This window comes from Oncorhynchus tshawytscha, linkage group LG25 (genome assembly GCF_018296145.1).
Source record: "Oncorhynchus tshawytscha isolate Ot180627B linkage group LG25, Otsh_v2.0, whole genome shotgun sequence".
Classification (NCBI taxonomy): Eukaryota; Metazoa; Chordata; class Actinopteri; order Salmoniformes; family Salmonidae; genus Oncorhynchus; species Oncorhynchus tshawytscha.
Window position 1 is genome coordinate 36,338,790 of NC_056453.1, and position 23,951 is coordinate 36,362,740.

The 23,951-nt window shown below is 47.7% G+C and overlaps 2 protein-coding genes across 5 annotated transcripts in view; one reads left to right on the forward strand and one right to left on the reverse strand.

Moving 5' to 3' along the window:
* LOC112229880 (Na(+)/H(+) exchange regulatory cofactor NHE-RF1) overlaps positions 1–5,584 on the forward strand; it is a 28,931-nt gene extending 23,347 nt beyond the window's left edge. Inside the window, exons 4-6 of the mRNA XM_024396009.2 lie at positions 1,765–1,814; positions 3,558–3,668; positions 4,134–5,584. Coding sequence (XP_024251777.1) covers positions 1,765–1,814; positions 3,558–3,668; positions 4,134–4,280 — 308 coding nt within the window. The 3' untranslated portion in view covers positions 4,281–5,584. The remainder of the gene's footprint in view (positions 1–1,764; positions 1,815–3,557; positions 3,669–4,133) is intronic.
* A 3,464-nt stretch (positions 5,585–9,048) lies between these two features.
* Positions 9,049–23,951, reverse strand: part of LOC112236150 (caskin-2-like) — a 101,721-nt gene continuing 86,818 nt past the window's right edge. For 3 of the 4 annotated variants that reach the window (XM_042306289.1, XM_042306291.1, XM_042306290.1), the window contains 6 exons: positions 17,314–17,399; positions 17,127–17,237; positions 16,227–16,328; positions 13,722–13,860; positions 11,148–13,512; positions 9,049–10,192 (listed from right to left, as the gene is read on the reverse strand). In XM_042306289.1, the coding sequence (XP_042162223.1) occupies positions 10,102–10,192; positions 11,148–13,512; positions 13,722–13,860; positions 16,227–16,328; positions 17,127–17,237; positions 17,314–17,399 (2,894 nt within the window). In that variant the 3' untranslated portion in view covers positions 9,049–10,101. The remainder of the gene's footprint in view (positions 10,193–11,147; positions 13,513–13,721; positions 13,861–16,226; positions 16,329–17,126; positions 17,238–17,313; positions 17,400–23,951) is intronic. The other variant, XM_042306292.1, reaches the window with a different exon arrangement.

Consider the following 23,951-nt stretch of genomic DNA (forward strand, 5'->3'; position numbering starts at 1 on the left):
TACTCTCTGTTCATCATATATGCATAGTCACTTTAACCATACCCACATGTACATACTACCTCAATAAGCCTGACTAACCGGTGACTGTATATAGCCTTGCTCCTCTTATTTTCAACTGTCTGTAAAAATACTGTTTTATTTCTTTACTTACCTACAAACACACACACACTTTTTTTTTTCTCCGCACTATTGGTTAGAGCCTGTAACTAAGCGTTTCACTGTAAGGTCTACACCTGTTCTATTCGGCGCATGTGACAAACTTTGATTTGATCACTACAGAGAACATGTTTCCCTTTTGTCCAATGGCAGCGAGCTTTACACCACTCCAGCTGACGCTTGGCATTGCACATGGTGATCTTAGGCTTGTGTGCTGCTGCTTGGCCATGGAAACCCATTTTCATGAAGCTCCCGACGAACAGTTTTTGTGCTGACGTTGCTTCCAGAAGCAGTTTGGATTGAGTGTTGCAACCGAGGACAGACTATTTTTATGCTCGACACTCTTCAGCATTCTGTGGTCCCGCTCTGTGAGTTTGTGTGGCTTGTGGCTGAGCGGTAGTTGCGCCTAGACTTTACCACTTCACAATAGCAGTACTTACAGTTTACCGGGACATGCTCTAGCAGGACAGAAACTTTATGAACGGACTTGTTGGAAAGGTGGCATCCTATGACGGTGCCACTTTGAAAGTCACTGAGCTCTTCGGTATGTTTGTCTATGGAGATTGCATGGCTGTGTGCTCGATTTTATACACCTGTCAGTAACGGGTGTGGCTGAAATAGCAGAATCCACTAATTTGAAGGGGTGTCCATATACAAAACCAGTCTCAACGTCAACGGTGAAGAGGCGACTCCAGGATGCTGGCCTTCTAGGCAGGGTTCCTCTGTACAATGTCTGGTCTTTTGCCCATCTTAATCTTTTATTTTTATTGGCCAGTCTGAGATATGGCTTTTTCTTTGCAACTCTGCCTAGAAGACCAGCATCCCGGAGTCGCCTCTTCACTGTTGACGTTGAGACTCGTGTTTTGCGGGTACTATTTAATGAAGCTGCCAGTTGAGGACTTGAGGCATCTGTTTCTCAAACTAGACACTCCTCTTGCTCAGTTGTGCACTGGGGCCTCCCACTCCTCTTTCTATTCTGGTTAGAGCCAGTTTGCGCTGTTCTGTGAAGGGAGTAGTACACAGCGTTGTACAAGATCTTCAGTTTCTTGGCAATTTCTCGCATGTAATAGCCTTCATTTCTCGAAACAAGAACAGACTGATGAGTTTCAGAAGAAAGGTCTTTGTTTCTGGCCATTTTGAGCTTGTAATCGAACCCACAAATGCAGACGCTCCACATACTCAACTAGTCTAAAGGCCAGTTTTATTTCTTTAATCAGTTTTCAGCTGTGCTAACATAATTGCTAAAGGCTTTTCTAATGATCAATTAGCCTTTTAAAATGATCAACTTGGATTAGCTAACACAACGTGCCATTGGAACACAGGAGTGATGGTTACTGATAATGGGCCTCTGTACGTCTATGTAGATATTCCATTAAAAAAAAGCAGTTTCCAGCTGCAATAGTTACAACATTAACAATGTCTACACTGTATTTCTGATCAATTTGATTTAATAGACAAATGTCTAAGTGACCCCAAACTTTTGAACGTGTGTGTGTGTGTGTGTGTGTGTGTGTGCGTAATATCACTATTCCTTATCCACAATGGTGACTAAACTATTGTTCCACAGAACCGGTCAGCTGATTTTGGCTTTTTGTCTGTTTCCTCTAGGACCTCTTCCTGAACCTGTGTCCAATGGAGGCGCAGAAGAAGAAGAGGAGGTGAGGAGTGTGGGGGGCACTTCTCTCGGGCTCTTATCACCAAAATGGACATTCCTGGATAGAGATTAGGATGGTTCTCCTGGGAAAACTTTCCTCAACAATCACTCATCGTAGACCTAATGTTCTTTCTCTCGCTCTGCCGTAAACATTCACATAATTCAGAGCTTGAATTGGTAAATCAGAAACCTAAATAAGCCCTTGGCTAGATAAGATGGGGGTGTGGTAGTAACCACTCACTATAATCACACCTCATTGAGAGCAGACCAATCTAAAGCAGTGACACTAACGCTGTGTCCCAAAATGGCACCCTGTCCCCTTTACCCATTGGGCTCTAGTCAAAAGCAGTGCACTTAAGAGATAATGGGGTGCCATTTGGGACGCACAATAAGATTTGTCCCTGACTGACAAAGAAGCCATGACACCCTGGGAACGAGCCTAGGGGATTGGCAGCGACGATATCGTGGCTGACCCTGTCACCATGGTAACTGTCGGATCAGAGCGGTGGACAGTGGGCCAGTGTGCTCTCTCTCTCTCTCTGGGATTGGGAGCCTCTGTAATTCCTGAGGCGTGCTGGAGATTATGCTAATGAGATGAGATGGCTAACTATCCCACTAACTCAGGGCGACAGAGCTGAGAGTAGAGAACATACGCATTATAATGTCTCTGAGCAGTTGATCAAATCAAAATCACATTTTATTAGTCACAATGGCCAAATACAACCGATGTAGAGCTTACAATGATATGCTTACTTACGAGCCCCTAACCATCAATGCAGTTAAAAAATAAGAAAAATAAATAAAAGTAACAAGTAATTAAAGAGCAGCTGTAAAATAACAATAGCGAGACAAGAGACTGGGGGTACCGGTACAGAGTCAATGTGCGGGGGGCACCGGTTAGTCGAGGTAATTGAGGTAATATGTACATGTAGGTGGAGTTATTAAAGTGACTATGCATAGATGACAACAGAGAGGGTAGAAGCTGTTTAGAAGCCTCTTGGACCTAGACTTGGTGCCACTTGCCTTGCGATTGCAGAGAGAACAGTCTATGACTAGGGTTGCTGGAGTCTTTGACAATTTTTAGGGCCTTCCGCTGACACCGCCTGGTATAGAGGTCCTGGATGGCAGGCAGCTTGGCTCCAGTGATGTACTGGGCCGTTCGCACTACCCTCTGTAGGGCCTTGCGGTCGGAGGCCAAGCAGTTGCCATACCAGACCGTGATGCAACTAGTAACCAACCAGGATGCTGTCGATGGTGCAGCTGTAAAACCTTTTGAGGACCCATGACAAATCCTTTGTCTCCTGAGGGGGAATAGGTTTTGTCGTGCCCTCTTCACAACTGTCTTGGTGTGCTTGGACAATGTTATTTTGTTCGTGATGTGGACACCAAGGAACTTGAAACTCTCAACCTGCTCTACTACAGCCCCGTCAATGAGAATGGGTGTCAATGTTCAGCAGCAAATAAAAGACTGCACAGTGATCAGTGTTGGTGTGTTGTCTCAGCCAGTTAATAGAATCACACAGGTTGCTGTGAGTAGGGTACCACAAGGTGAATCCCGACCCCTAGTGGCCACAGTGAGGATCACACCCACTGGTGATGGCAGTGATGACAACGTGCTGTATGTTTCTGAGGTCTGTTTAGCTGATGTGTGTGTGATGCAGGTAATCAAGGGGTGTGTGTGTGTGTACAGTTGAACAGTAAGGTGTAAGCTGTGTTTTTAGTGTGTTTGTGTATCTTATCTCTACAGCTGGATGGTAAGGTAGCAGTAAAGCCTAAGGTGTCTGTCAGTGCATCGACATCCAGCACCACCTCCACTGCCTCTCTACCAACATCTGCTGCCAGCACCCCTCCACCAGAGGTGTGTGTGTGTGTGTGTGTGTGTGCGTGCAATGAGCAGGGTGTTTTGAAAACCCAGTATAAGTGAAAGGATAAGTCGTCACTAATCAAGATAAATATTCAGAAGATACAAAAGATGACTGAGTCTTATGTAAATATTCCTGTGAATTGTTATAATATCAAAAAGTTCCTGCTATTCTACATGACTTTATGGCCTTGAGGGGTATTTTGAAAACCGTATCAGTCATGTAGTTTACTGATGCAATTCCATAAATGTTGTTATGAGGCTGATGGAAAATGTTGCTGTTTTAAAGCAATTTTCTTGCAATTCTATACATTTGACCATTTGCATATGTACATATTCTATCCCGACCCCCAACCTTTTCTAAATTTATTGAATCGACCTGTTTTGAATATTGGGGGTCCCCCAATTCCCCCCCGTGGCAGTTTTGCGTATGGAGTAACGCATAATGTTCTCTCTCTCTAGGTCCGGGTGCCTCCGGTTAAGGAGCCGAATGCGAGCCTCAGCATGTCTCTAGCCCAGGCCAAGGAGAGAGCTCACCAGAAACGCTCATCCAAGAAGGCCCCTGCCATGGACTGGAGCAAGAGGAACGAACTCTTCAGTAACCTATAAATCACCTTTCCTTCCTCCTTTCTCTCGCCCTCACTCCTTCTTTTGCTCTCTCTCTCAAGCAGACACACAATGTATGACACGAACAGTGTTAATATTTTGTGATTTTCATGTGCTAATTGAGGGGTTTTCCACTTTATTTTTTTTTTCAATAAAAAAATAAATAATTGAAACGCCACTCCTGCATAAGAAACATTGTATAGTTTCCATCTAGTAGGATGATGAAGAAATCAAAGATGATGGAATATATGGAAATAAGAAATGAATGTGTGTGTGTATCATGAAGGTGTGTTGAATCTTATTGTCAGTCTATCTGCAATCTGATTGGTTGCTATACTTCCTTGTAGAATCACGAGCTAGCTAATAGCAAGCTGGGAGTGATTGAGTTTTTCGGGATGAGTTAAGATGAATCAACTTCTTTCCTGAGACTTTCATGTTTAGTACTTCTGCCTGATCGCTGGATTCAATCCGTATGGTGGAAGACCCGAGTTATTTCTCAATCTAAAGTTGGTGAATTTTCCTGCGTTTGCGGAGACTTCATTCACAGAAAACACTGTATACGTCAACGCAATCGGAAATGACCTTTACATTTGAACCTGGATCTTCTGCGATATGGATGAAACCCAGCCCTTAATGAATCACTAACCATCTGAATTCTTTAGCAATACAAGACCATCGCTTAATGAGAGGTCTGGTTAGCAGATATCACTGAATTTGTTCAGCAAATGTGTCATTCTAATGCTGACCACTGGTGTACTACCCTATCTTTTTGAAGATGTTGACATGTCAATTCTTAGACTGTAGAACTCATTCAGAATACATGAGATTCTCTGTTCTATATGTGACAATCATTGTTGGGTCACATTTTGGTTAAAGGGACTAAGGTATGTGGTTCTAGATGTTAACCCAAAGTAAACTGTTCTTTAACTGTAAAGTTAACCTGTCCAAACTGGTGTTCAATCGCCACTATTGTAAAATCCTACGGTATTTTTATCGTTGTGATTCAACTTTTTGTCCTGCCTAAGTCTCATCGTTTTAAAGAATGACGAGATTGTGTCTTCTAGATTTGTACATAACTCAAAATACAATTTCCGTCATAAAGAAAGAAATCCTCAATTTGTTTGAAGACTGTTCCAGAATCTCTCTGGGTTGACGGGAGTGTTAGCCTACTGTATATGTGGCAGCTCTGGTCCAGGGCGTTAGTGTATCAGCCCCAGCTCTGGTCCAGGGCACTACTGGCTGTGTACGGTACAAGGGCTGAGTTGTCAAATGTCTTGAGGATGATGGTATAAATGTGGTATCAAACATGTCTCTTGTCTTTTTTAACGTGTGTGTGTGTGTGTGTGTGTGTGTGAGGAAAGGCATACTCTGTGGGATCTCAAAGGAAAATTACCGCGCTTGTATAAATTGTCCTTCTTAATGTTGTAAAAAGTAAGCAGGTGGGTGTGTATTGACCAATCAGCAAGTCAAGGGCTAGTGTTTTAGAGCAGCATTTCCCAAGCTGGGTCCTGAGGACTCCATGGGGTGCACGGTTTGGATTTAGATTCAAATCAACTATGTAGCGTTAGGGCAAAAAAACAAAACGTGTACCCTTTGGTACACTGGTTACTATGTCAGGGTTTACTGTAGGTTACAGTAGTACAGCTCGGTTTGTGTTTGTTACTGTCAGGGTTTACTGTAGGTTACAGTAGTACAGCTCGGTTCAAAGAAAAGAAGTCTGATGCTATGCAGTAGATTAGAACCATCCAAGACTGTTCTACTGTAATGTATTGGTGTGTACACAGCTGACACGTCACATACACCTTCCACAGCTCAGCTGGACCTGAAGACTTGCACTTTCATTTGACAATAGTGCTTTACAAAGTACCCCCCCCATTTAGTTTTGAACTCTTTGGAGGGCAAACACTGGATTTCCACTTTGGTCAAACATACATGGAATTTAATATAATGTAATACATCTTTTAGATACATTTAAATGTTTTCACACCTCACAAACAATCAAGAATATACTACACTGAACAAAAATATAAATGCAACATGTAATGTGTTGGTTCCTGTTTCATGAGCTGAAATTAAAAAATCTTAGAAATGTTCCATATGCACAAAGTTAATGAGCATTTCTCCTTTGCCAAGATAATACATCCACCTGACAGGTGTGGCATATCAAGAAGCTGATTAAACAGCACAATCATTACACAGGTGCACCTTGTGCTGGCAACAATAAAAGGGCACTCTAAAAGGTGCAGTTCTGTCACACAACACAATGCCATAGATGTGTGCATTTTGAAGGAGCATGAAATTGGCATGTTGACCGCAGGAATATCCACCAGAGCTGCTGCCAGATAATTTCTCTCTACCATAAGCTGCCTCTGTCGTTTTAGAGAATTTAGCAGTACATCCAACCGGCCTCAACCGCAGCCCAGGACCTCCACATCCGGCTTCTTCACCTGCGGGATCTTCTGTGACCAGCCATCTGGACAGCTGATGAAACGGAGGAGTATTTCTGTCTGTAATAAAACCCTTTTGTGGGGAAAAACACATTCTGATTGGCGCACCCCTGCCCAGTCATATGAAATCCATAGATTAGGGCCTAATGAATACATTTCAATTGACTGATTTCCGATATGAACTGTCAGCATTTCACGTTAAGGTCTACACCTGTTGGATTGTCAGTAAAATCGGTGAAATTGTTGCATGATAAGCTGTAGACCACGCTATCGACTTAGAGAGTTTTCAGCTGTATTTTTTGTACATACCACAGACTGATGCTGCACTTAAAACCGCACTCAATGAGGGGTATACGGCCATAAGCAAAGAGGAAAACGCTCATGCAGAGGCGGTGCTGCTAGTAGCTGGGGACTTTAATGCAGGGAAACTTAAAATCAGTTTTACATAATTTCTATCAGAATGTTAAACGTGCAACCAGAGGGGAAAAAGTTCTAGACCACCTTTATTCCACACACAGAGACGCGTACAAAGCTCGCCCTCCACTTGGTAAATCTGACCATAATTCTTATCCTCCGGATTCTTGCTTACAAGCAAAAATTAAAGCAGGAAGCAACAGTGACTCAGTCTATTAAAAGGTGGTCAGATGAAGCAGATGCTAAACAACAGGACTGTTTTGCTAGCACAGACTGGATATGTTCCGGGATTCTTCTGATGGCATTGAGGAGTACACCACATCAGTCACTGGCTTTAATCAATAAGTCCATCGACGACGTGGTCCCCACAGTGACTGTACGTACATACCCAAACCAGAAGTCATGGATTGCAGGCAACATTTGCACTGAGCTAAAGAGATAGCTGCCGCTTTCAAGGAGCGGCACTCTAACCCAGACGTTTAGAAGAAATCCCACTATGCCCTACGACGAACCATCAAACAGGCAAATCGTCAATACAGGACTAAGATCTAATCCTACTGCACCGTGGCAGGGCTTGCAAACCATTACAGACTACAAACGGAAGCACAGCCAAGAGCTGCCCAGTGACATGAACCTACCAGACGAGCTAAACTACTTTTATGCTCGCTTCAAGGCAAGTAACACTGAAACATGCATGAGAGCACCAGCTGTTCCAGATGGCTGTGTAATCTCGCTCTCCGCAGCTGATGTAAGACCTTTAAACAGGTCAACATTCACAAGGCCGCAGGGCCAGACGGATTACCAAGACTTGTACTCCGAGCATGCGCTGACCAACTGGTAACCTGCCTAACTGACTACAGACCCGTAGCACTCACGTCTGTAGCCATGAAAGGCTTTGAAAGGCTGGTCATGGCTCACATCAACACCATTATCCCAGAAACCCTAGACCCACTCCAATTTGCATACCGCACCAACAGATCCACAGATGATGCAATCTCTATTTGCACTCCACACTGCCCTTTCACCCCTGGACAAAAGGAATGACTGCACGGCCAGGCACAACTCCAACACCATCATTAAGTTCGCGACACCTGACCGTGTGGTGCAAGGACAACAACCTCTCCCTCAACGTGATCAAGACAAAGGAGATGATTGTGGACTACAGGAAAAGGAGGACCGAGCACGCCCCCATTCTCATCGACAGGGCTGTAGTAGAGCAGGTTGAGAGCTTCAAGTTCCTTGGCGTCCACATCACCAACAAACTAACATTGTCCAAGCACACTAAGACAGTCGTGAAGAGGGCACGACAAAACCTATTCCCCCTCAGGAGACTGAAAAGATTTGGCACGGGTCCTCAGATCCTCAAAAGGTTCTACATCTGCACCATCCTGACTGGTTGCATCAGTGCCTGGTATGGCAACTGCTCGGCCTCCGACCACAAGGCACTACAGATGGTAGTGCGAACGGCTCAGTACATCACTGGGGCCAAGCTTCCTGCAATCCAGGACCTCTACACCAGACGGTGTCAGAAGAAGCCCTGAAAATTGTCAAAGACTCCAGCCACCCTCGTCATAGACTGTTCTCTCTGCTACCGCACGGCAAGCGGTACCGGATCGCCAAGTCTAGATCCAAGAGTCTTCTAGACAGCTTCTACCCCCAGGCCATAAGACTCCTGAACAGCTAATCAAATGGCTACCCAGACTACCCTCATTGCCTACCCTCATTGCCTACCCTCATTGCCTACCCTCATTGCCTACTCTCATTGCCTACTCTCATTGCCTACCCTCATTGCCTACTCTCATTGCCTACTCTCATTGCCTACCCTCATTGCCTACTCTCATTGCCATTTGCCGCATGTGACAAATATTTTGATTTGAAAATGTTGCGTTTATATTTTTGTTCAGAATATATGACATGTTATCATAAAACTTTTATTTATTTATTTACAAAGTACTTTTCTAATTACCATAGTTACTCCTAACATCACGTATAGTATATTTTGAAGAGAATAGGTGCTCCCTTTGTAAAACAAAAAAATGCAACGTAAAAACAACAAAATCTCAGTTTTCAGTAACATTTAAGAGTCTCATGTTAAGAATATTGACACACAACATAAGATTGGGTAAAGTTTAAGACGAGAATATGATATAATTTACAATAAATGTTAAAAATGGACCCTTATTCCCTTTGTGATACAATCTGGTTGGCTCAGAGCAAAGATGTAGCAAAGCCACTCGTTCTGTCATAAACCCGTGCTCTGTGTCATAAACCCGTGCTCTGTGTCATAAACCCGTGCTCTGTGTCATAAACCCGTGCTCTGTGTCATAAACCCGTGCTCTGTGTCATAAACCCGTGCTCTGTGTCATAAACCCGTGCTCTGTGTCATAAACCCGTGCTCTGTGTCATAAACCCGTGCTCTGTGTCATAAACCCGTGCTCTGTGTCATAAACCCGTGCTCTATGTCATAAACCCGTGCTCTATGTCATAAACCCGTGCTCTATGTCATAAACCCGTGCTCTATGTCATAAACCCGTGCTCTATGTTATAAAACACAGTAAATTGTTCTTTGTTATTGTGCTGTCTTTGCCAAGCAAAACCATTGATCCAGGGTTATGCGCTCCAGTTAAGGCAAGTCCCCGATGTGTGTGTTAATGATATCCACACTCTTTCAAGTGCAGTCAGAGGTTCTCCACATTGTGACTGCTCTCTTCACCCCATTGCCCCCCCTTCGCCCTTTCACTTTCCCTCCCTCTTCCTCTCCCCGCTCCTACTTTCTCTCATCCACCCTATGAAACATGCAGATCAGTGCATCAGTCTAATCAATTCAAGCGATGCATCCCAAATGGCCCCCTATTCCCTATATAGTGCACTTCTTTTGACCAGGGCTCTATAGGGAAGAGGGTGCAATTTGCAACCCAATCCTACGGGTCCTATTCAGGTTGCCTTGAGTGAAGAGGAGGTATTTAATCCAACATGGCATCCAGTTGGTCGGCGAGGTCATCAAACATGTTGCCGATGTCATCCAGGATATTCCCTGCTGCTTTCACTGTGCTGCTGGGAAACAAAGAGGAGAGTGTTAACACAGTGTCTGTGTGTCTGCCTGCACGTGTGTGTGTGTGTCTGCCTGCACGTGTGTGTGTGTCTGCCTGCACGTGTGTGTCTGCCTGCACGTGTCTGTGTGTCTGCCTGCACGTGTGTGTGTGTGTCTGCCTGCACGTGTGTGTGTGTGTCTGCCTGCACGTGTGTGTGTGTCTGCCTGCACGTGTGTGTGTGTGTCTGCCTGCACGTGTGTGTGTGTCTGCCTGCACGTGTGTGTGTGTCTGCCTGCACGTGTGTGTGTGTCTGCCTGCACGTGTGTGTGTGTGTCTGCCTGCACGTGTGTGTGTGTGTCTGCCTGCACGTGTGTGTGTGTGTCTGCCTGCACGTGTGTGTGTGTGTCTGCCTGCACGTGTGTGTGTGTGTGTCTGCCTGCACGTGTGTGTGTGTCTGCCTGCACGTGTGTGTGTGTCTGCCTGCACGTGTGTGTGTGTGTCTGCCTGCACGTGTGTGTGTGTCTGCCTGCACGTGTGTGTGTGTGTCTGCCTGCACGTGTGTGTGTGTGTCTGCCTGCACGTGTGTGTGTGTGTCTGCCTGCACGTGTGTGTGTGTCTGCCTGCACGTGTGTGTGTGTCTGCCTGCACGTGTGTGTGTGTGTCTGCCTGCACGTGTGTGTGTGTCTGCCTGCACGTGTGTGTGTGTCTGCCTGCACGTGTGTGTCTGCCTGCACGTGTGTGTGTGTCTGCCTGCACGTGTGTGTGTGTCTGCCTGCACGTGTGTGTGTGTCTGCCTGCACGTGTGTGTGTGCCTGCACGTGTGTGTGTGTCTGCCTGCACGTGTGTGTGTGTCTGTGTGTCTGCCTGCACGTGTGTGTATGTGTGTGTGTCTGCCTGCACGTGTGTGTGTCTGCCTGCACGTGTGTGTGTCTGCCTGCACGTGTGTGTGTCTGCCTGCACGTGTGTGTGTGTCTTACCCGTCAGTGCAGTCATCCTGAGACGTTTTTCTCTCTACAACTTGCAGCGCTGCCCCCAGTGACGTGTTGGTCTCAACAAGCCTCTTCTGAACCAACACCTCCGAGCAGGCCTCACCAGCCTGGGCCTTTCCTGCTCTCCTGGCCTGGCCTGGAGGCACCAAGGTGCGGTAGGATGGAGCGCGGGTTGCCTGGGCTGTAGGGGCTGAGGTTATGGATGAGCTGAGCTGGGGAAGTGTAGAGGCAGAGACAGTAGCAGGCATCTGATTCGTTGGCCTGGATGTTCCTGTTCTCTGCAGAATGCCTGCTTTGGTTGCCGTTACTGGTTTCTGTGGATTGCCTGGTATACAGGTGGTTGTGTGTGTATTTTGACTGGCTGTTATATGGTTCTGTGTGCTGCCTGTCGCTGTCTTCTGTTGACTGGCTGGTATAGGGGTGAGGATAGGTTTGAGGACAGGGCTGGTTGGTTTGGAGGACAGGGCTGGTTGGTTTGGAGGACAGGGCTGGTTGGTTTGGAGGACAGGGGTGGTTGGTTTGAGGACAGGGGTGGTTGGTTTGAGGACAGGGGTGGTTGGTTTGGAGGACAGGGGTGGTTTCTGGCCTTTCCCTGTCAATTCTGTTCTCTGTAAACAGCTCCCTGACTTCACACCTGCTTCCTCCTCTTGCTGGTCTCTGTTTGTGTGTGTGTGGAAGCCATTGGACCGGCTGTGTGTGTGTGGCTGTGTGTGTCCGTCGTCTTCGCTGGCGGTGAAGATCTCGTCCAGTGTGTGTGTTTCCCGGTCTTTGGGCTGACGCCGTCGTTTGACCGTGTCCGACTCTTTGAGGTTGAACTCAGGGACCCCCAAGGACTTTGGGGCCTGCATTTTTGGGTCTTCTGGAGAAGCCTGGGGTTGGATTTCAGGGTCTGACCGGAAGCCTGCTCCCATCCTGGGCCGCTGTTTGATGGTGAGGTTGCCCTCCTCCGCAAAAGGGAGGTTCTCATTGGAGCTACTCTGAGGTGATGTAGAGCTTTCCAATACTGAACCATGCTTCTGCACTCTCTCCTCTTCTGGGCTTTTCTCTATCCCTCCATCTCTATCCCTCCGCTCGGCCCCCATCCTCCTCAGGCTTCCCAGCCCCAGAGCGGGTACAGGTTTGTGGGATGCGAGGGTGGGGTTGTGAGGGGAGGGTAACGCTACCCCCTTAGAGGGGCTGCCCCCGGGCCTGGACCCCTGTAGCCTGGCTGCGATGCTTCTCACACTGCCTGCACTCTCTGTCACCACCCCTCCCACCTCCACCTGCCCTGCCACTACTGCCACTCCTGAAGCACTGGCCTGGCTGCCACTCACCGAGCTCATCCTCTTAGGTGGCGGAGGGGGCGGGCCTTTGCGGCGAGAGCGGACAGCGAATGAGTGGCTCCGGCTGATGTGGCGTTGGACGGCGGAGGAATTTGATTGGCCGCAGCCTGTTTTGCGTCCTAGTGTTGCGTACGAGGGCATGGTCACCGGAGGGACGGATTCCTGCAGCGATGACTCGTCGTCTTCCGGTTCTCCATCTGACAGGGCGTAGTGGGACAGACTCTGGGTGCGTTTCTTGAGAGCCTCTGTGTTGAGGCCTTGTCCTGGGAGGGGGATTGCTCCAGCCCGGGGCTTGGGTAGGCCACGTTGGCACATATAGGTGCCTCCTTCCTGGGTGTGGAGGTAGTTGAAGGCCCTCTGTGTGGGGGAGGCCTGGGGAGAGGAGAAGGGAAGAGGGTGGGCCGGGGGCTTGCAAGGTTTGGGTTTACTATGCACGGCTGGGTAGGCGAAGCGGGGCATCGAGCTGGGGGTGAGAGGAGGGGTGAGGGGGGTGATGGGTAGTTTAGTGGGTGGCTGGGGGTGGCGCTTCTGGTCTGGCCACACCTCTGTGAGTCTCTGTCGGTCTCTCCCTGGACTACCTCCTCCCCCCTGTCTCCTTCCCCCTCCTCCCAAGCTTTCGTCCGAGCGACTGTGCACTCCAGCCGATGCCAGAGTCTGTTGGTGAAGCTCTTGGGAATATCCCGTAAAATTCCCAGATATTCCAGAATTCCCAGAATTCCCAGATCCGCGGGAGCACGTTCCGATGCTCTCCCTCACACCCACCCCAAACCCCCCTCTCCCCACTCCTCCTCCTGCTGCCCTCCCCATCATGGTGTTCTGTACCTCTGTGCTCAGCTCGCTGTCATGGAATGAGGGGAAGGGTGTCCTGGGGGTGTGAGGGGAAAGGGGGCAGCAGTCGTAGGGGATCTCGGGGGGCTCAATAGCCACCGTGGTAGGTTTATGCCGGAGCGTGTCGGAGCCGTTGGCATGGTGACGAGAACGATGCAGGTCACATAAACACTTCACGGCTAACATCAGCTTCTTCTGATGACCTGAGAGAGACAGAAGAACACAAAGAACTTCACGAACACTTATTTTTGTATACAAGTGGTTAAAAAGGTTGCTGATTGGTTGTCAACAGCAAGGCTGTCATAATGAAAAGGGGGTGTGTTCAAGAGGTCTCGCATACACTGCTGACACACAGATGCACTTAAACTAAACAATGTGACCTCGCAATGTGAAGAGTGTGATGATTTCTTACCCAGCTTGGTGATTCCTATCTCTGATAAGTCCTCCCAGGTGATATCCTTGAGGATGCTGATGGTGTCATAACCATTCTCACACAGTCTCTGCTGGTACTGAGGGAGACCGATCGCACTCAACCACTCTGACAGCTCAGACTGACAGAGAGAGAGGGAGAGATGGGGAGAAAAACTAAAATAAAGCATTTATTACATTTAATTCAATTGGAGAGAGAGAGATGGACAGCGAGAGAGAGAGATGGACAGAGAGGGAGGAGAGAGATGGACAGAGGGAGGAGAGAGAGAGTGGGAGGAGAGAGAGATGGACAGAGAGGGAGGAGAGAGAGATGGACAGAGAGAGAGGAGAGAGAGATGGACAGAGAGAGAGGAGAGAGAGAGATGGACAGAGAGAGATGAGAGATGGACAGAGAAAGAGAGAGGTGGACAGAGAGGGAGGAGAGAGAGATGGACAGAGAGAGAGGTGGACAGAGAGGGAGGAGAGAGATGGACAGAGAGGGAGGAGAGAGATGGACAGAGGGAGGAGAGAGATGGACAGAGGGAGGAGAGAGAGAGATGGACAGAGGGAGGAGAGAGAGAGATGGACAGAGGGAGGAGAGAGAGAGATGGACAGAGGGAGGAGAGAGAGATGGACAGAGGGAGGAGAGAGAGATGGACAGAGGGAGGAGAGAGAGAGATGGACAGAGAGAGAGAGATGGACAGGGAGGAGAGAGAGGGAGGAGGAGAGAGATGGACAGAGAGGGAGGAGAGAGAGGGAGGAGAGAGATGGACAGAGAGGGAGGGAGGAGAGAGAGAGGGAGGAGAGAGAGAGGGAGAGAGGGAGGAGAGAGAGAGGGAGAGAGAGAGAGGGAGGAGAGAGAGAGGGAGAGAGAATTGAATTGAGAGAGGACCTCTGACAGTTTAGATAGTTAGAGAGAGAGAGGGGACTTCTGACTGTTTAGATTGTCTTTATTGTTTTGAAACTTCTGTATGTGTAATGTTTACTGTTAATTTTTATTGTTTATTTCACTTTTGTATATTATCTACCTCACTTGCTTTGGCAATGTTAACACGATTCCCATGCCAATAAAGCCCCTTGAATTGAATTGAGAGAGGGAGTAGAGCGACGAGAGAGAGATAGCCGGAGGAGAGAGAAAGCGGGCCCGAGGAGGGAGAGAGACAGAGAGAGCAAGCGAGCCCGAGGAGAGAGAGAGCCGGAGGGGAGAGAGAGAGCGGGAGGGAGGAGGGAGAGAGAGAGCGGGAGGGAGGAGAGAAGGAGGGAGGAGAGAGAAAGCGAGCCCGAGAGAGAGAGAGCCGGAGGAGAGAGAGAGAGCCGGAGGAGAGAGAGAGAGCTGGAGGAGAGAGAGAGAGCAGGAGGAGAGAGAGAGAGAGCTGGAGGGGAGAGAGAGCAGGAGGGAGGAGAGAGAGAGAGCAGGATGAGAGAGAGAGAGCCGGAGGAGAGAGAGAGAGCCGGAGGAGAGAGAGAGAGCTGGAGGAGAGAGAGAGAGCAGGAGGAGAGAGAGAGAGCTGGAGGGGAGAGAGAGCAGGAGGGAGGAGAGAAAGAGGGAGGAGAGAGCAAGAGAGAGGGAGGGAAAGCGGGAAAGGGAGAGCGGGAAAGGGAGAGCGAGAGAGGGAAAGGGAGAGCGGGAAAGGGAGAGCGAGAGAGGGAAAGGGAGAGCGGGAAAGGGAGAGCGAGAGAGGGAAAGTGAGGGAGGAAGGGAGAGTTAGACAGCGAGAGATAGAGATGGACAGAGAGATTACACAACAATCACAGCAGCAAGATTTGTGACCTGTTGTCCCAAGAAAAGGGCAACCAGTGAAGAACAAACACCATTGTATATACAACCCCTATTTATGTTTATTTATTTTCCCTTTTGTACTTGAACTATTCACACGTCTTTACAACACTGTGTATAGACACAAAGACATTTGAAATGTCTATCATTTTGGAACTTTTGTGAGTGTAATGTTTAATATACATTTTTTATTGTTTATTTCACTTGCTTTGGCAATGTTAACATATGTTTCCCATTCCAACAAAGCCCCTTGAATTGAATTGAGAGACAGACAGAGACAGACAGGGAGAGAAAGAGAGAGATGGACAGAGAGAGAGAGAGAGAGAGAGATGGACAGAGAGAGAAAGAGATGGACAGAGAGAGAGAGAAAGAGATGGACAGAGAGAGAGAGAGAGAGAGCGAGAGAGAGAGAGAGAGAGAGAGATGGACAGAGAGATGGACAGAGAGAAAGAGAGAAAGAAAGAGATGGACAGAGAGAGAAAGAAAGAGAGAGAAAGAAAGATGGACAGAGAGAGAGAAAGAAAGAGATGGACAGAGAGAAAAGGCAGAATGACGGTGAGCTTGTTGACCAATAGTTGTACCTCAAAAGAAAGTTCCTGCTGATTGTAAAGCTCTACATGAAACATGAAGAACTAATTATTATTCCCGACAGACTAACTCTCTCTTTCAGTGTCAAAGGCCTGTCGTCAGAGACTGTGTACAGAGTTCAAAGGTCATGTGACAGTCTCTTACAGGGATGTAGTCAGGCAGCCACTCTGGGATGTTCAGGTTGCCTATCTCCATGGAGATCTTCTTTCGGTGGCCTGGTTTGGTCACACCGATGGCAGTCAGGTCCTGGACAGACATACACCAGGTTAAGAAACCCCACGACTCGGCTGTCAATCAGAAAAATGCCTACAGAATACATTTATCCATTATGCTCATTTATTTTGTTGACCTAAAAAATAAACAGAGGTAAATGTGGAATACGTTTGTGTTAAATCTCAATGCCCCAAAAAGAGACATTGTAGAGATGTGTTAAATCCCAATGCCCCAAAAAGAGACATTGTAGAGGTGTGTTAAATCCCAATGCCCCAAAAAGAGACATTGTAGAGGTGTGTTAAATCTCAATGCCCCAAAAAGAGACATTGTAGAGGTGTGTTAAATCTCAATGCCCCAAAAAGAGACATTGTAGAGGTGTGTTAAATCTCAATGCCCCAAAAAGAGACATTGTAGAGGTGTGTTAAATCTCAATGCCCCAAAAAGAGACATTGTAGAGGTGTGTTAAATCCCAATGCCCCAAAAAGAGACATTGTAGAGGTGTGTTAAATCCCAATGCCCCAAAAAGAGACATTGTAGAGGTGTGTTAAATCCCAATGCCCCAAAAAGAGACATTGTAGAGGTGTTTTAAATCCCAATGCCCCAAAAAGAGACATTGTAGAGGTGTGTTAAATCCCAATGCCCCAAAAAGAGACATTGTAGAGGTGTGTTAAATCCCAATGCCCCAAAAAGAGACATTGTAGAGGTGTGTTAAATCCCAATGCCCCAAAAAGAGACATTGTAGAGGTGTGCGTGTGTTAATATCTCACTTGCTCTCAAATGTGTCAATCAATTAAGCGTAATCAATAAATGTACGATAATCCGGCGTCTGACCTCTGGGGTCATCCTACTGACAGTAAGTACATCGTATCCTGCTGTGAGGAAGTTGGCAGTGTAGCTCTCCAGCTGGAACTCACACAGCCATTGGTAGATGGCCTCAGAGTCCTATAGACGGAGAACAGAGGGTTATCACACACACATGAACGGACAGACAGACTGACACACACCATATTCAACTTACGCTGCCCACCAGGACCATGTCTGGACACACGAAGCCACTCTGCTCCCCCAAACGAGTACCACCTACCACTTGACGACTCTGACCACCTGGGAGAGAGAGAAGAGAGAGATAGAGAGAGATTACAGCCTTTACCAAATGAATTTTTTTTAAATTTAAATTTTACCTTTACTTAACTAGGCAAGTCAGTTAAGAACAAATTCTTATTTTCAATGACGGCCTAGGAACAGTGGGTTAACTGCCTGTTCAGGGGCAGAACGACAGATTTGTACCTTGTCAGCTCAGGGGTTTGAACTTGCAACCTTCCGGTTACTAGTCCACCGCTCTAACCACTAGGCTACCCTGCCGTTCACAGCTAACAGCAAGCATGAGGAAGGAGTGAGGTGAAGGTGTATTATCTCGTAGATCTGAGGTGCCAGTCAACAGACCGATGTCAGATTACTGAAGCATGCCTCTCTCCTCTCTCTTTCACACGGGACAATGGTTTTGATCCCACCCCCTCTACTCCCTCAATCCAAACAGGTCAGAGCCCCCATCCCCCAATCCCTCTTCAGAGTGAAGCACCTGAGAGAGCGGTCTAGAACAAGACATAGAGGCCCCTCTGTACACAGCTCATCAATCATCTACCCTACATCCAAAACACACTTACGCTTCTACTCTCAAGGCAGAGACAGACAGAGAGACAAAGAGACAGAGAGAGAGAGAGACAGAGAGACTGACAGAGAGAGACAGAGAGAGAGACAAAGACTGACAGAGAGACAGAGAGACTGACAGAGAGACAGAGAGACTGACAGAGAGACAGAGAGACCGACAGAGAGACAGACAGAGAGACTGACAGAGAGACAGAGACAGAGAGACTGACAGAGAGACAGAGAGACTGACAGAGAGACAGAGAGACAGAGAGACTGACAGAGAGACAGAGAGACAGAGAGACTGACAGAGAGACAGAGAGACTGACAGAGAGACTGACAGAGAGACTGACAGAGACAGACAGAGAGACAAATCAAATCAAATCAAATTTTATTTGTCACATACACATGGTTAGCAGATGTTAATGCGAGTGTAGCGAAATGCTTGTGCTTCTAGTTCCGACAATGCAGTAATAACGAGCAAGTAATCTAACTAACAATTCCAAAAAAAACTACTGTCATACACAGTGTAAGGGGATAAAGAATATGTACATAAGGATATATGAATGAGTGATGGTACAGAGCAGCATAGGCAAGATACAGTAGATGATATCGAGTACAGTATATACATATGAGATAAGTATGTAAACCAAGTGGCATAGTTAAAGTGGCTAGTGATACATGTATTACATAAGGATGCAGTCGATGATATAGAGTACAGTATCAACGTATGCATATGAGATGAACAATGTAGGGTAAGTAACATTATATAAGGTAGCATTGTTTAAAGTGGCTAGTGATATATTTACATCATTTCCCATCGATTCCCATGATTAAAGTGGCTGGAGTAGAGTCAGTGTCATTGACAGTGTGTTGGCAGTAGCCACTCAATGTTAGTGGTGGCTGTTTAACAGTCTGATGGCCTTGAGATAGAAGCTGTTTTTCAGTCTCTCGGTCCCAGCTTTGATGCACCTGTACTGACCTCGCCTTCTGGATGGCAGCGGGGTGAACAGGCAGTGGCTCGGGTGGTTGATGTCCTTGATGATCTTTATGGCCTTCCTGTAGCATCGGGTGGTGTAGGTGTCCTGGAGGGCAGGTAGTTTGCCCCGGTGATGCGTTGTGCAGACCTCACTACCCTCTGGAGAGCCTTACGGTTGAGGGCGGTGCAGTTGCCATACCAGGCGGTGATACAGCCCGCCAGGATGCTCTCGATTGTGCATCTGTAGAAGTTTGTGAGTGCTTTTGGTGACAAGCCGAATTTCTTCAGCCTCCTGAGGTTGAAGAGGCGCTGCTGCGCCTTCCTCACGATGCTGTCTGTGTGAGTGGACCAATTCAGTTTGTCTGTGATGTGTATGCCGTGGAACTTAAAACTTGCTACCCTCTCCACTACTGTTCCATCGATGTGGATGGGGGGGTGTTCCCTCTGCTGTTTCCTGAAGTCCACAATCATCTCCTTAGTTTTGTTGACGTTGAGTGTGAGGTTATTTTCCTGACACCACACTCCGAGGGCCCTCACCTCCTCCCTGTAGGCCGTCTCGTCGTTGTTGGTAATCAAGCCTACCACTGTTGTGTCGTCCGCAAACTTGATGATTGAGTTGGAGGCGTGCATGGCCACGCAGTCGTGGGTGAACAGGGAGTACAGGAGAGGGCTCAGAACGCACCCTTGTGGGGCCCCAGTGTTGAGGATCAGCGGGGAGGAGATGTTGTTGCCTACCCTCACCACCTGGGGGCGGCCCGTCAGGAAGTCCAGTACCCAGTTGCACAGGGCGGGGTCGAGACCCAGGGTCTCGAGCTTGATGACGAGCTTGGAGGGTACTATGGTGTTGAATGCCGAGCTGTAGTCGATGAACAGCATTCTCACATAGGTATTCCTCTTGTCCAGATGGGTTAGGGCAGTGTGCAGTGTGGTTGAGATTGCATCGTCTGTGGACCTATTTGGGCGGTAAGCAAATTGGAGTGGGTCAAGGGTGTCAGGTAGGGTGGAGGTGATATGGTCCTTGACTAGTCTCTCAAAGCACTTCATGATGACGGATGTGAGTGCTACGGGCGGTAGTCGTTTAGCTCAGTTACCTTAGCTTTCTTGGGAACAGGAACAATGGTGGCCCTCTTGAAGCATGTGGGAACAGCAGACTGGTATAGGGATTGATTGAATATGTCCGTAAACACACCGGCCAGCTGGTCTGCGCATGCTCTGAGGGCGCGGCTGGGGATGCCGTCTGGGCCTGCAGCCTTGCGAGGGTTAACACGTTTAAATGTCTTACTCACTTCGGCTGCAGTGAAGGAGAGACCGCATGTTTCCGTTGCAGGCCGTGTCAGTGGCACTGTATTGTCCTCAAAGCGGGCAAAAAGTTATTTAGTCTGCCTGGGAGCAAGACATCCTGGTCCGTGACTGGGCTGGGTTTCTTCCTGTAGTCCGTGATTGACTGTAGACCCTGCCACATACCTCTTGTGTCTGAGCCGTTGAATTGAGATTCTACTTTGTCTCTGTACTGGCGCTTAGCTTGTTTGATAGCCTTGCGGAGGGAATAGCTGCACTGTTTGTATTCAGCCATGTTACCAGACACCTTGCCCTGATTAAAAGCAGTGGTTCGTGCCTTCAGTTTCACACGAATGCTGCCATCAATCCACGGTTTCTGGTTAGGGAATGTTTTAATCGTTGCTATGGGAACGACATCTTCAACGCACGTTCTAATGAACTCGCACACCGTATCAGCGTATTCGTCAATGTTGTTGTCTGACGCAATACGAAACATCTCCCAGTCCACGTGATGGAAGCAGTCTTGGAGTGTGGAGTCAGCTTGGTCGGACCAGCGTTGGACAGACCTCAGCGTGGGAGCTTCTTGTTTTAGTTTCTGTCTGTAGGCAGGGATCAACAAAATGGAGTCGTGGTCAGCTTTTCCGAAAGGGGGCGGGGCAGGGCCTTATATGCGTCGCGGAAGTTAGAGTAACAATGATCCAGGGTCTTTCCACCCCTGGTTGCGCAATCGATATGCTGATAAAATTTAGGGAGTCTTGTTTTCAGATTAGCCTTGTTAAAATCCCCAGCTACAATGAATGCAGCCTCCGGATAAATCGTTTCCAGTTTGCAGATAGTTAAATAAAGTTCGTTCAGAGCCATCGATGTGTCTGCTTGGGGGGATATATACGGCTGTGATTATAATCGAAGAGAATTCTCTTGGTAGATAATGCGGTCTACATTTGATTGTGAGGAATTCTAAATCAGGTGAACAGAAGGATTTGAGTTCCTGTATGTTTCTTTCATCACACCATGTCACGTTGGCCATAAGACATACGCCCCCGCCCCTCTTCTTACCAGAAAGATGTTTGTTTCTGTCGGCGCGATGCGTGGAGAAACCCGCTGGCTGCACCGCTTCGGATTGCGTCTCTCCAGTTAGCCATGTTTCCGTGAAGCAGAGAACGTTACAGTCTCTGATGTCCCTCTGGAATGCTACCCTTGCTCGGATTTCATCAACCTTGTTGTCAAGAGACTGGACATTGGCAAGAAGAATGCTAGGGAGTGGTGCACGATGTGCCCGTCTCCGGAGTCTGACCAGAAGACCGCTTCGTTTCCCTCTTTTTCTGAGTCGTTTTTTTTTTTGGTCGCTGCATGTGATCCACTCGGTTACACTGGTTGTAAGGCAGAACACAGGATCCGCGTCGCGAAAAACATATTCTTGGTCGTACTGATGGTGAGTTGACGCTGATCTTATATTCAGTAGTTCTTGTCGGCTGTATGTAAAGAAACCTAAGATGACCTGGGGTACTAGTGTAAGAAATAACACGTAAAAAAACAAAAAACTGCATAGTTTCCTAGGAACGCGAAGCGAGGCGGCCATCTCTGTCGGCGCCGGAAGAGACTGACAGTGACAGAGAGACAGAGAGAGACAAACAGAGAGAGAAATACAGACAGACACAGAGACACAGACACAGAGAGAGACAGAGAGAGAGAAACAGTACACTGTATCTAGAAGCTGAGTATAGCAGTAAAGTGAAACACAGCGATCACACAGAGTTCAGAGTTCAGAGTGTATGAGAACTTCATCTGTTTACAAGACTACTGCATAAACAGCGTTCTGTGATTTCATCAGACTAAATGTATCATGTTAAGATTTATTACAATTAATCTTGCATGTGAAGTGACTTTGGGTATCTTGAAAAGTGATTCCAATAAAATGAACCAGAATGACATATGGTTTTGAACGTATTGATGACTCTACATGTATAAGGAATCCATATGATGGGGTCAATGAAGGGTGAATAGGGACATGGTGTATGGAAAGTTACTGAGTGAGACAAGGGGAAGTGTAGAAATATTATTCTGTTCCATGTTTCTAAAGAGGGAAGTGAAGGGCAATAGTTCGTCTCTAATAAGGCAGGCCAGCTGAGGAACTAGGGAGGAGCGAGGAATTCAACAGTCTAGTTCGTCTCTGATAAGGCAGGCCAGCTGAGGAACTAGGGAGGAGCGAGGAATTCAACAGTCTAGTTAGTCTCTGATAAGGCAGGCCAGCTGAGGAATTCAACCATCTAGTTAGTCTCTGATAAGGCAGGCCAGCTGAGGAACTAGGGAGGAGCGAGGAATTCAACAGTCTAGTTAGTCTCTGATAAGGCAGGCCAGCTGAGGAACTAGGGAGGAGCGAGGAATTCAACAGTCTAGTTAGTCTCTGATAAGGCAGGCCAGCTGAGGAACTAGGGAGGAGCGAGGAATTCAACAGTCTAGTTAGTCTCTGATAAGGCAGGCCAGCTGAGGAATTCAACAGTCTAGTTAGTCTCTGATAAGGCAGGCCAGCTGAGGAACTAGGGAGGAGCGAGGAATTCGGCTCGTGGTCAAGTCAACAGATGAAGTGAGAAGAAACCTCTGGGAGGGGGGCCCACCACAACAACCCTCCTACTACAGTCCTATCTCACACTCCACTCGGCACAGCCAGAAGAGGACTGACCACCCCTCATAGCCTGGTTCCTCTCTACCCAGCACAGCCAGAAAAGGACTGGCCACCCCACATAGCCTGGTTCCTCTCTACCCAGCACAGCCAGAAGAGGACTGGCCACCCCACATAGCCTGGTTCCTCTCTAGGTTTATAATCTCCACCAGGCACAGCCAGAAGAGGACTGGCCACCCTCATAGCCTGGTTCCTCTCTAGGTTTATAATCTCCACCAGGCACAGCCAGAAGAGGACTGGCCACCCTCATAGCCTGGTTCCTCTCTAGGTTTATAATCTCCACCAGGCACAGCCAGAAGAGGACTGGCCACCCCTCATAGCCTGGTTCCTCTCTAGGTTTATAATATCCACCCGGCACAGCCAGAAGAGGACTGGCCACCCCTCATAGCCTGGTTCCTCTCTAGGTTTATAATCTCCACCAGGCACAGCCAGAAGAGGACTGGCCACCCCTCATAGCCTGGTTCCTCTCTAGGTTTCTTCCTAGGTTCTGGCCTTTCTAGGGTGTTTTTCCAAGCCACTGTGCTTTGCTTGCTGTTTGGAGTTTTAGGCTGGCTTTCTGTACAGACTTTGTGACATCTGCTGATGTAAAAAGGGCTTTATAAATACATTTGATTGATTGATTGGCTTGGTCTGGGCTAGGAGGACAGGTGGAATACTCAGTCTGAGGTCAGACTGAATACAGCTTGTTTAACAGAACACAATATATCTACCGAAGATTACAGACATTATTTCAAGCTAATGTCTCTGGGGTTGGTAGGGCAGAGTATATATTTGAAAATGGGGGGGCTGAAGGGTAATAGAGGCGAAGAGGGCAGAGCTGAGGGGTAACAGAAGAGAAGAGGGCAGAGCTGAGGGGTAACAGAAGAGAAGAGGGTAGAGCTGAAGGGTAACAGAAGAGAAGAGGGCAGAGCTGAAGGGTAACAGAAGAGAAGAGGGTAGAGCTGAAGGGTAACAGAAGAGAAGAGGGTAGAGCTGAAGGGTAACAGAAGAGAAGAGGGTAGAGCTGAAGGGTAACAGAAGAGAAGAGGGCAGAGCTGAAGGGTAACAGAAGAGAAGAGGGCAGAGCTGAAGGTAA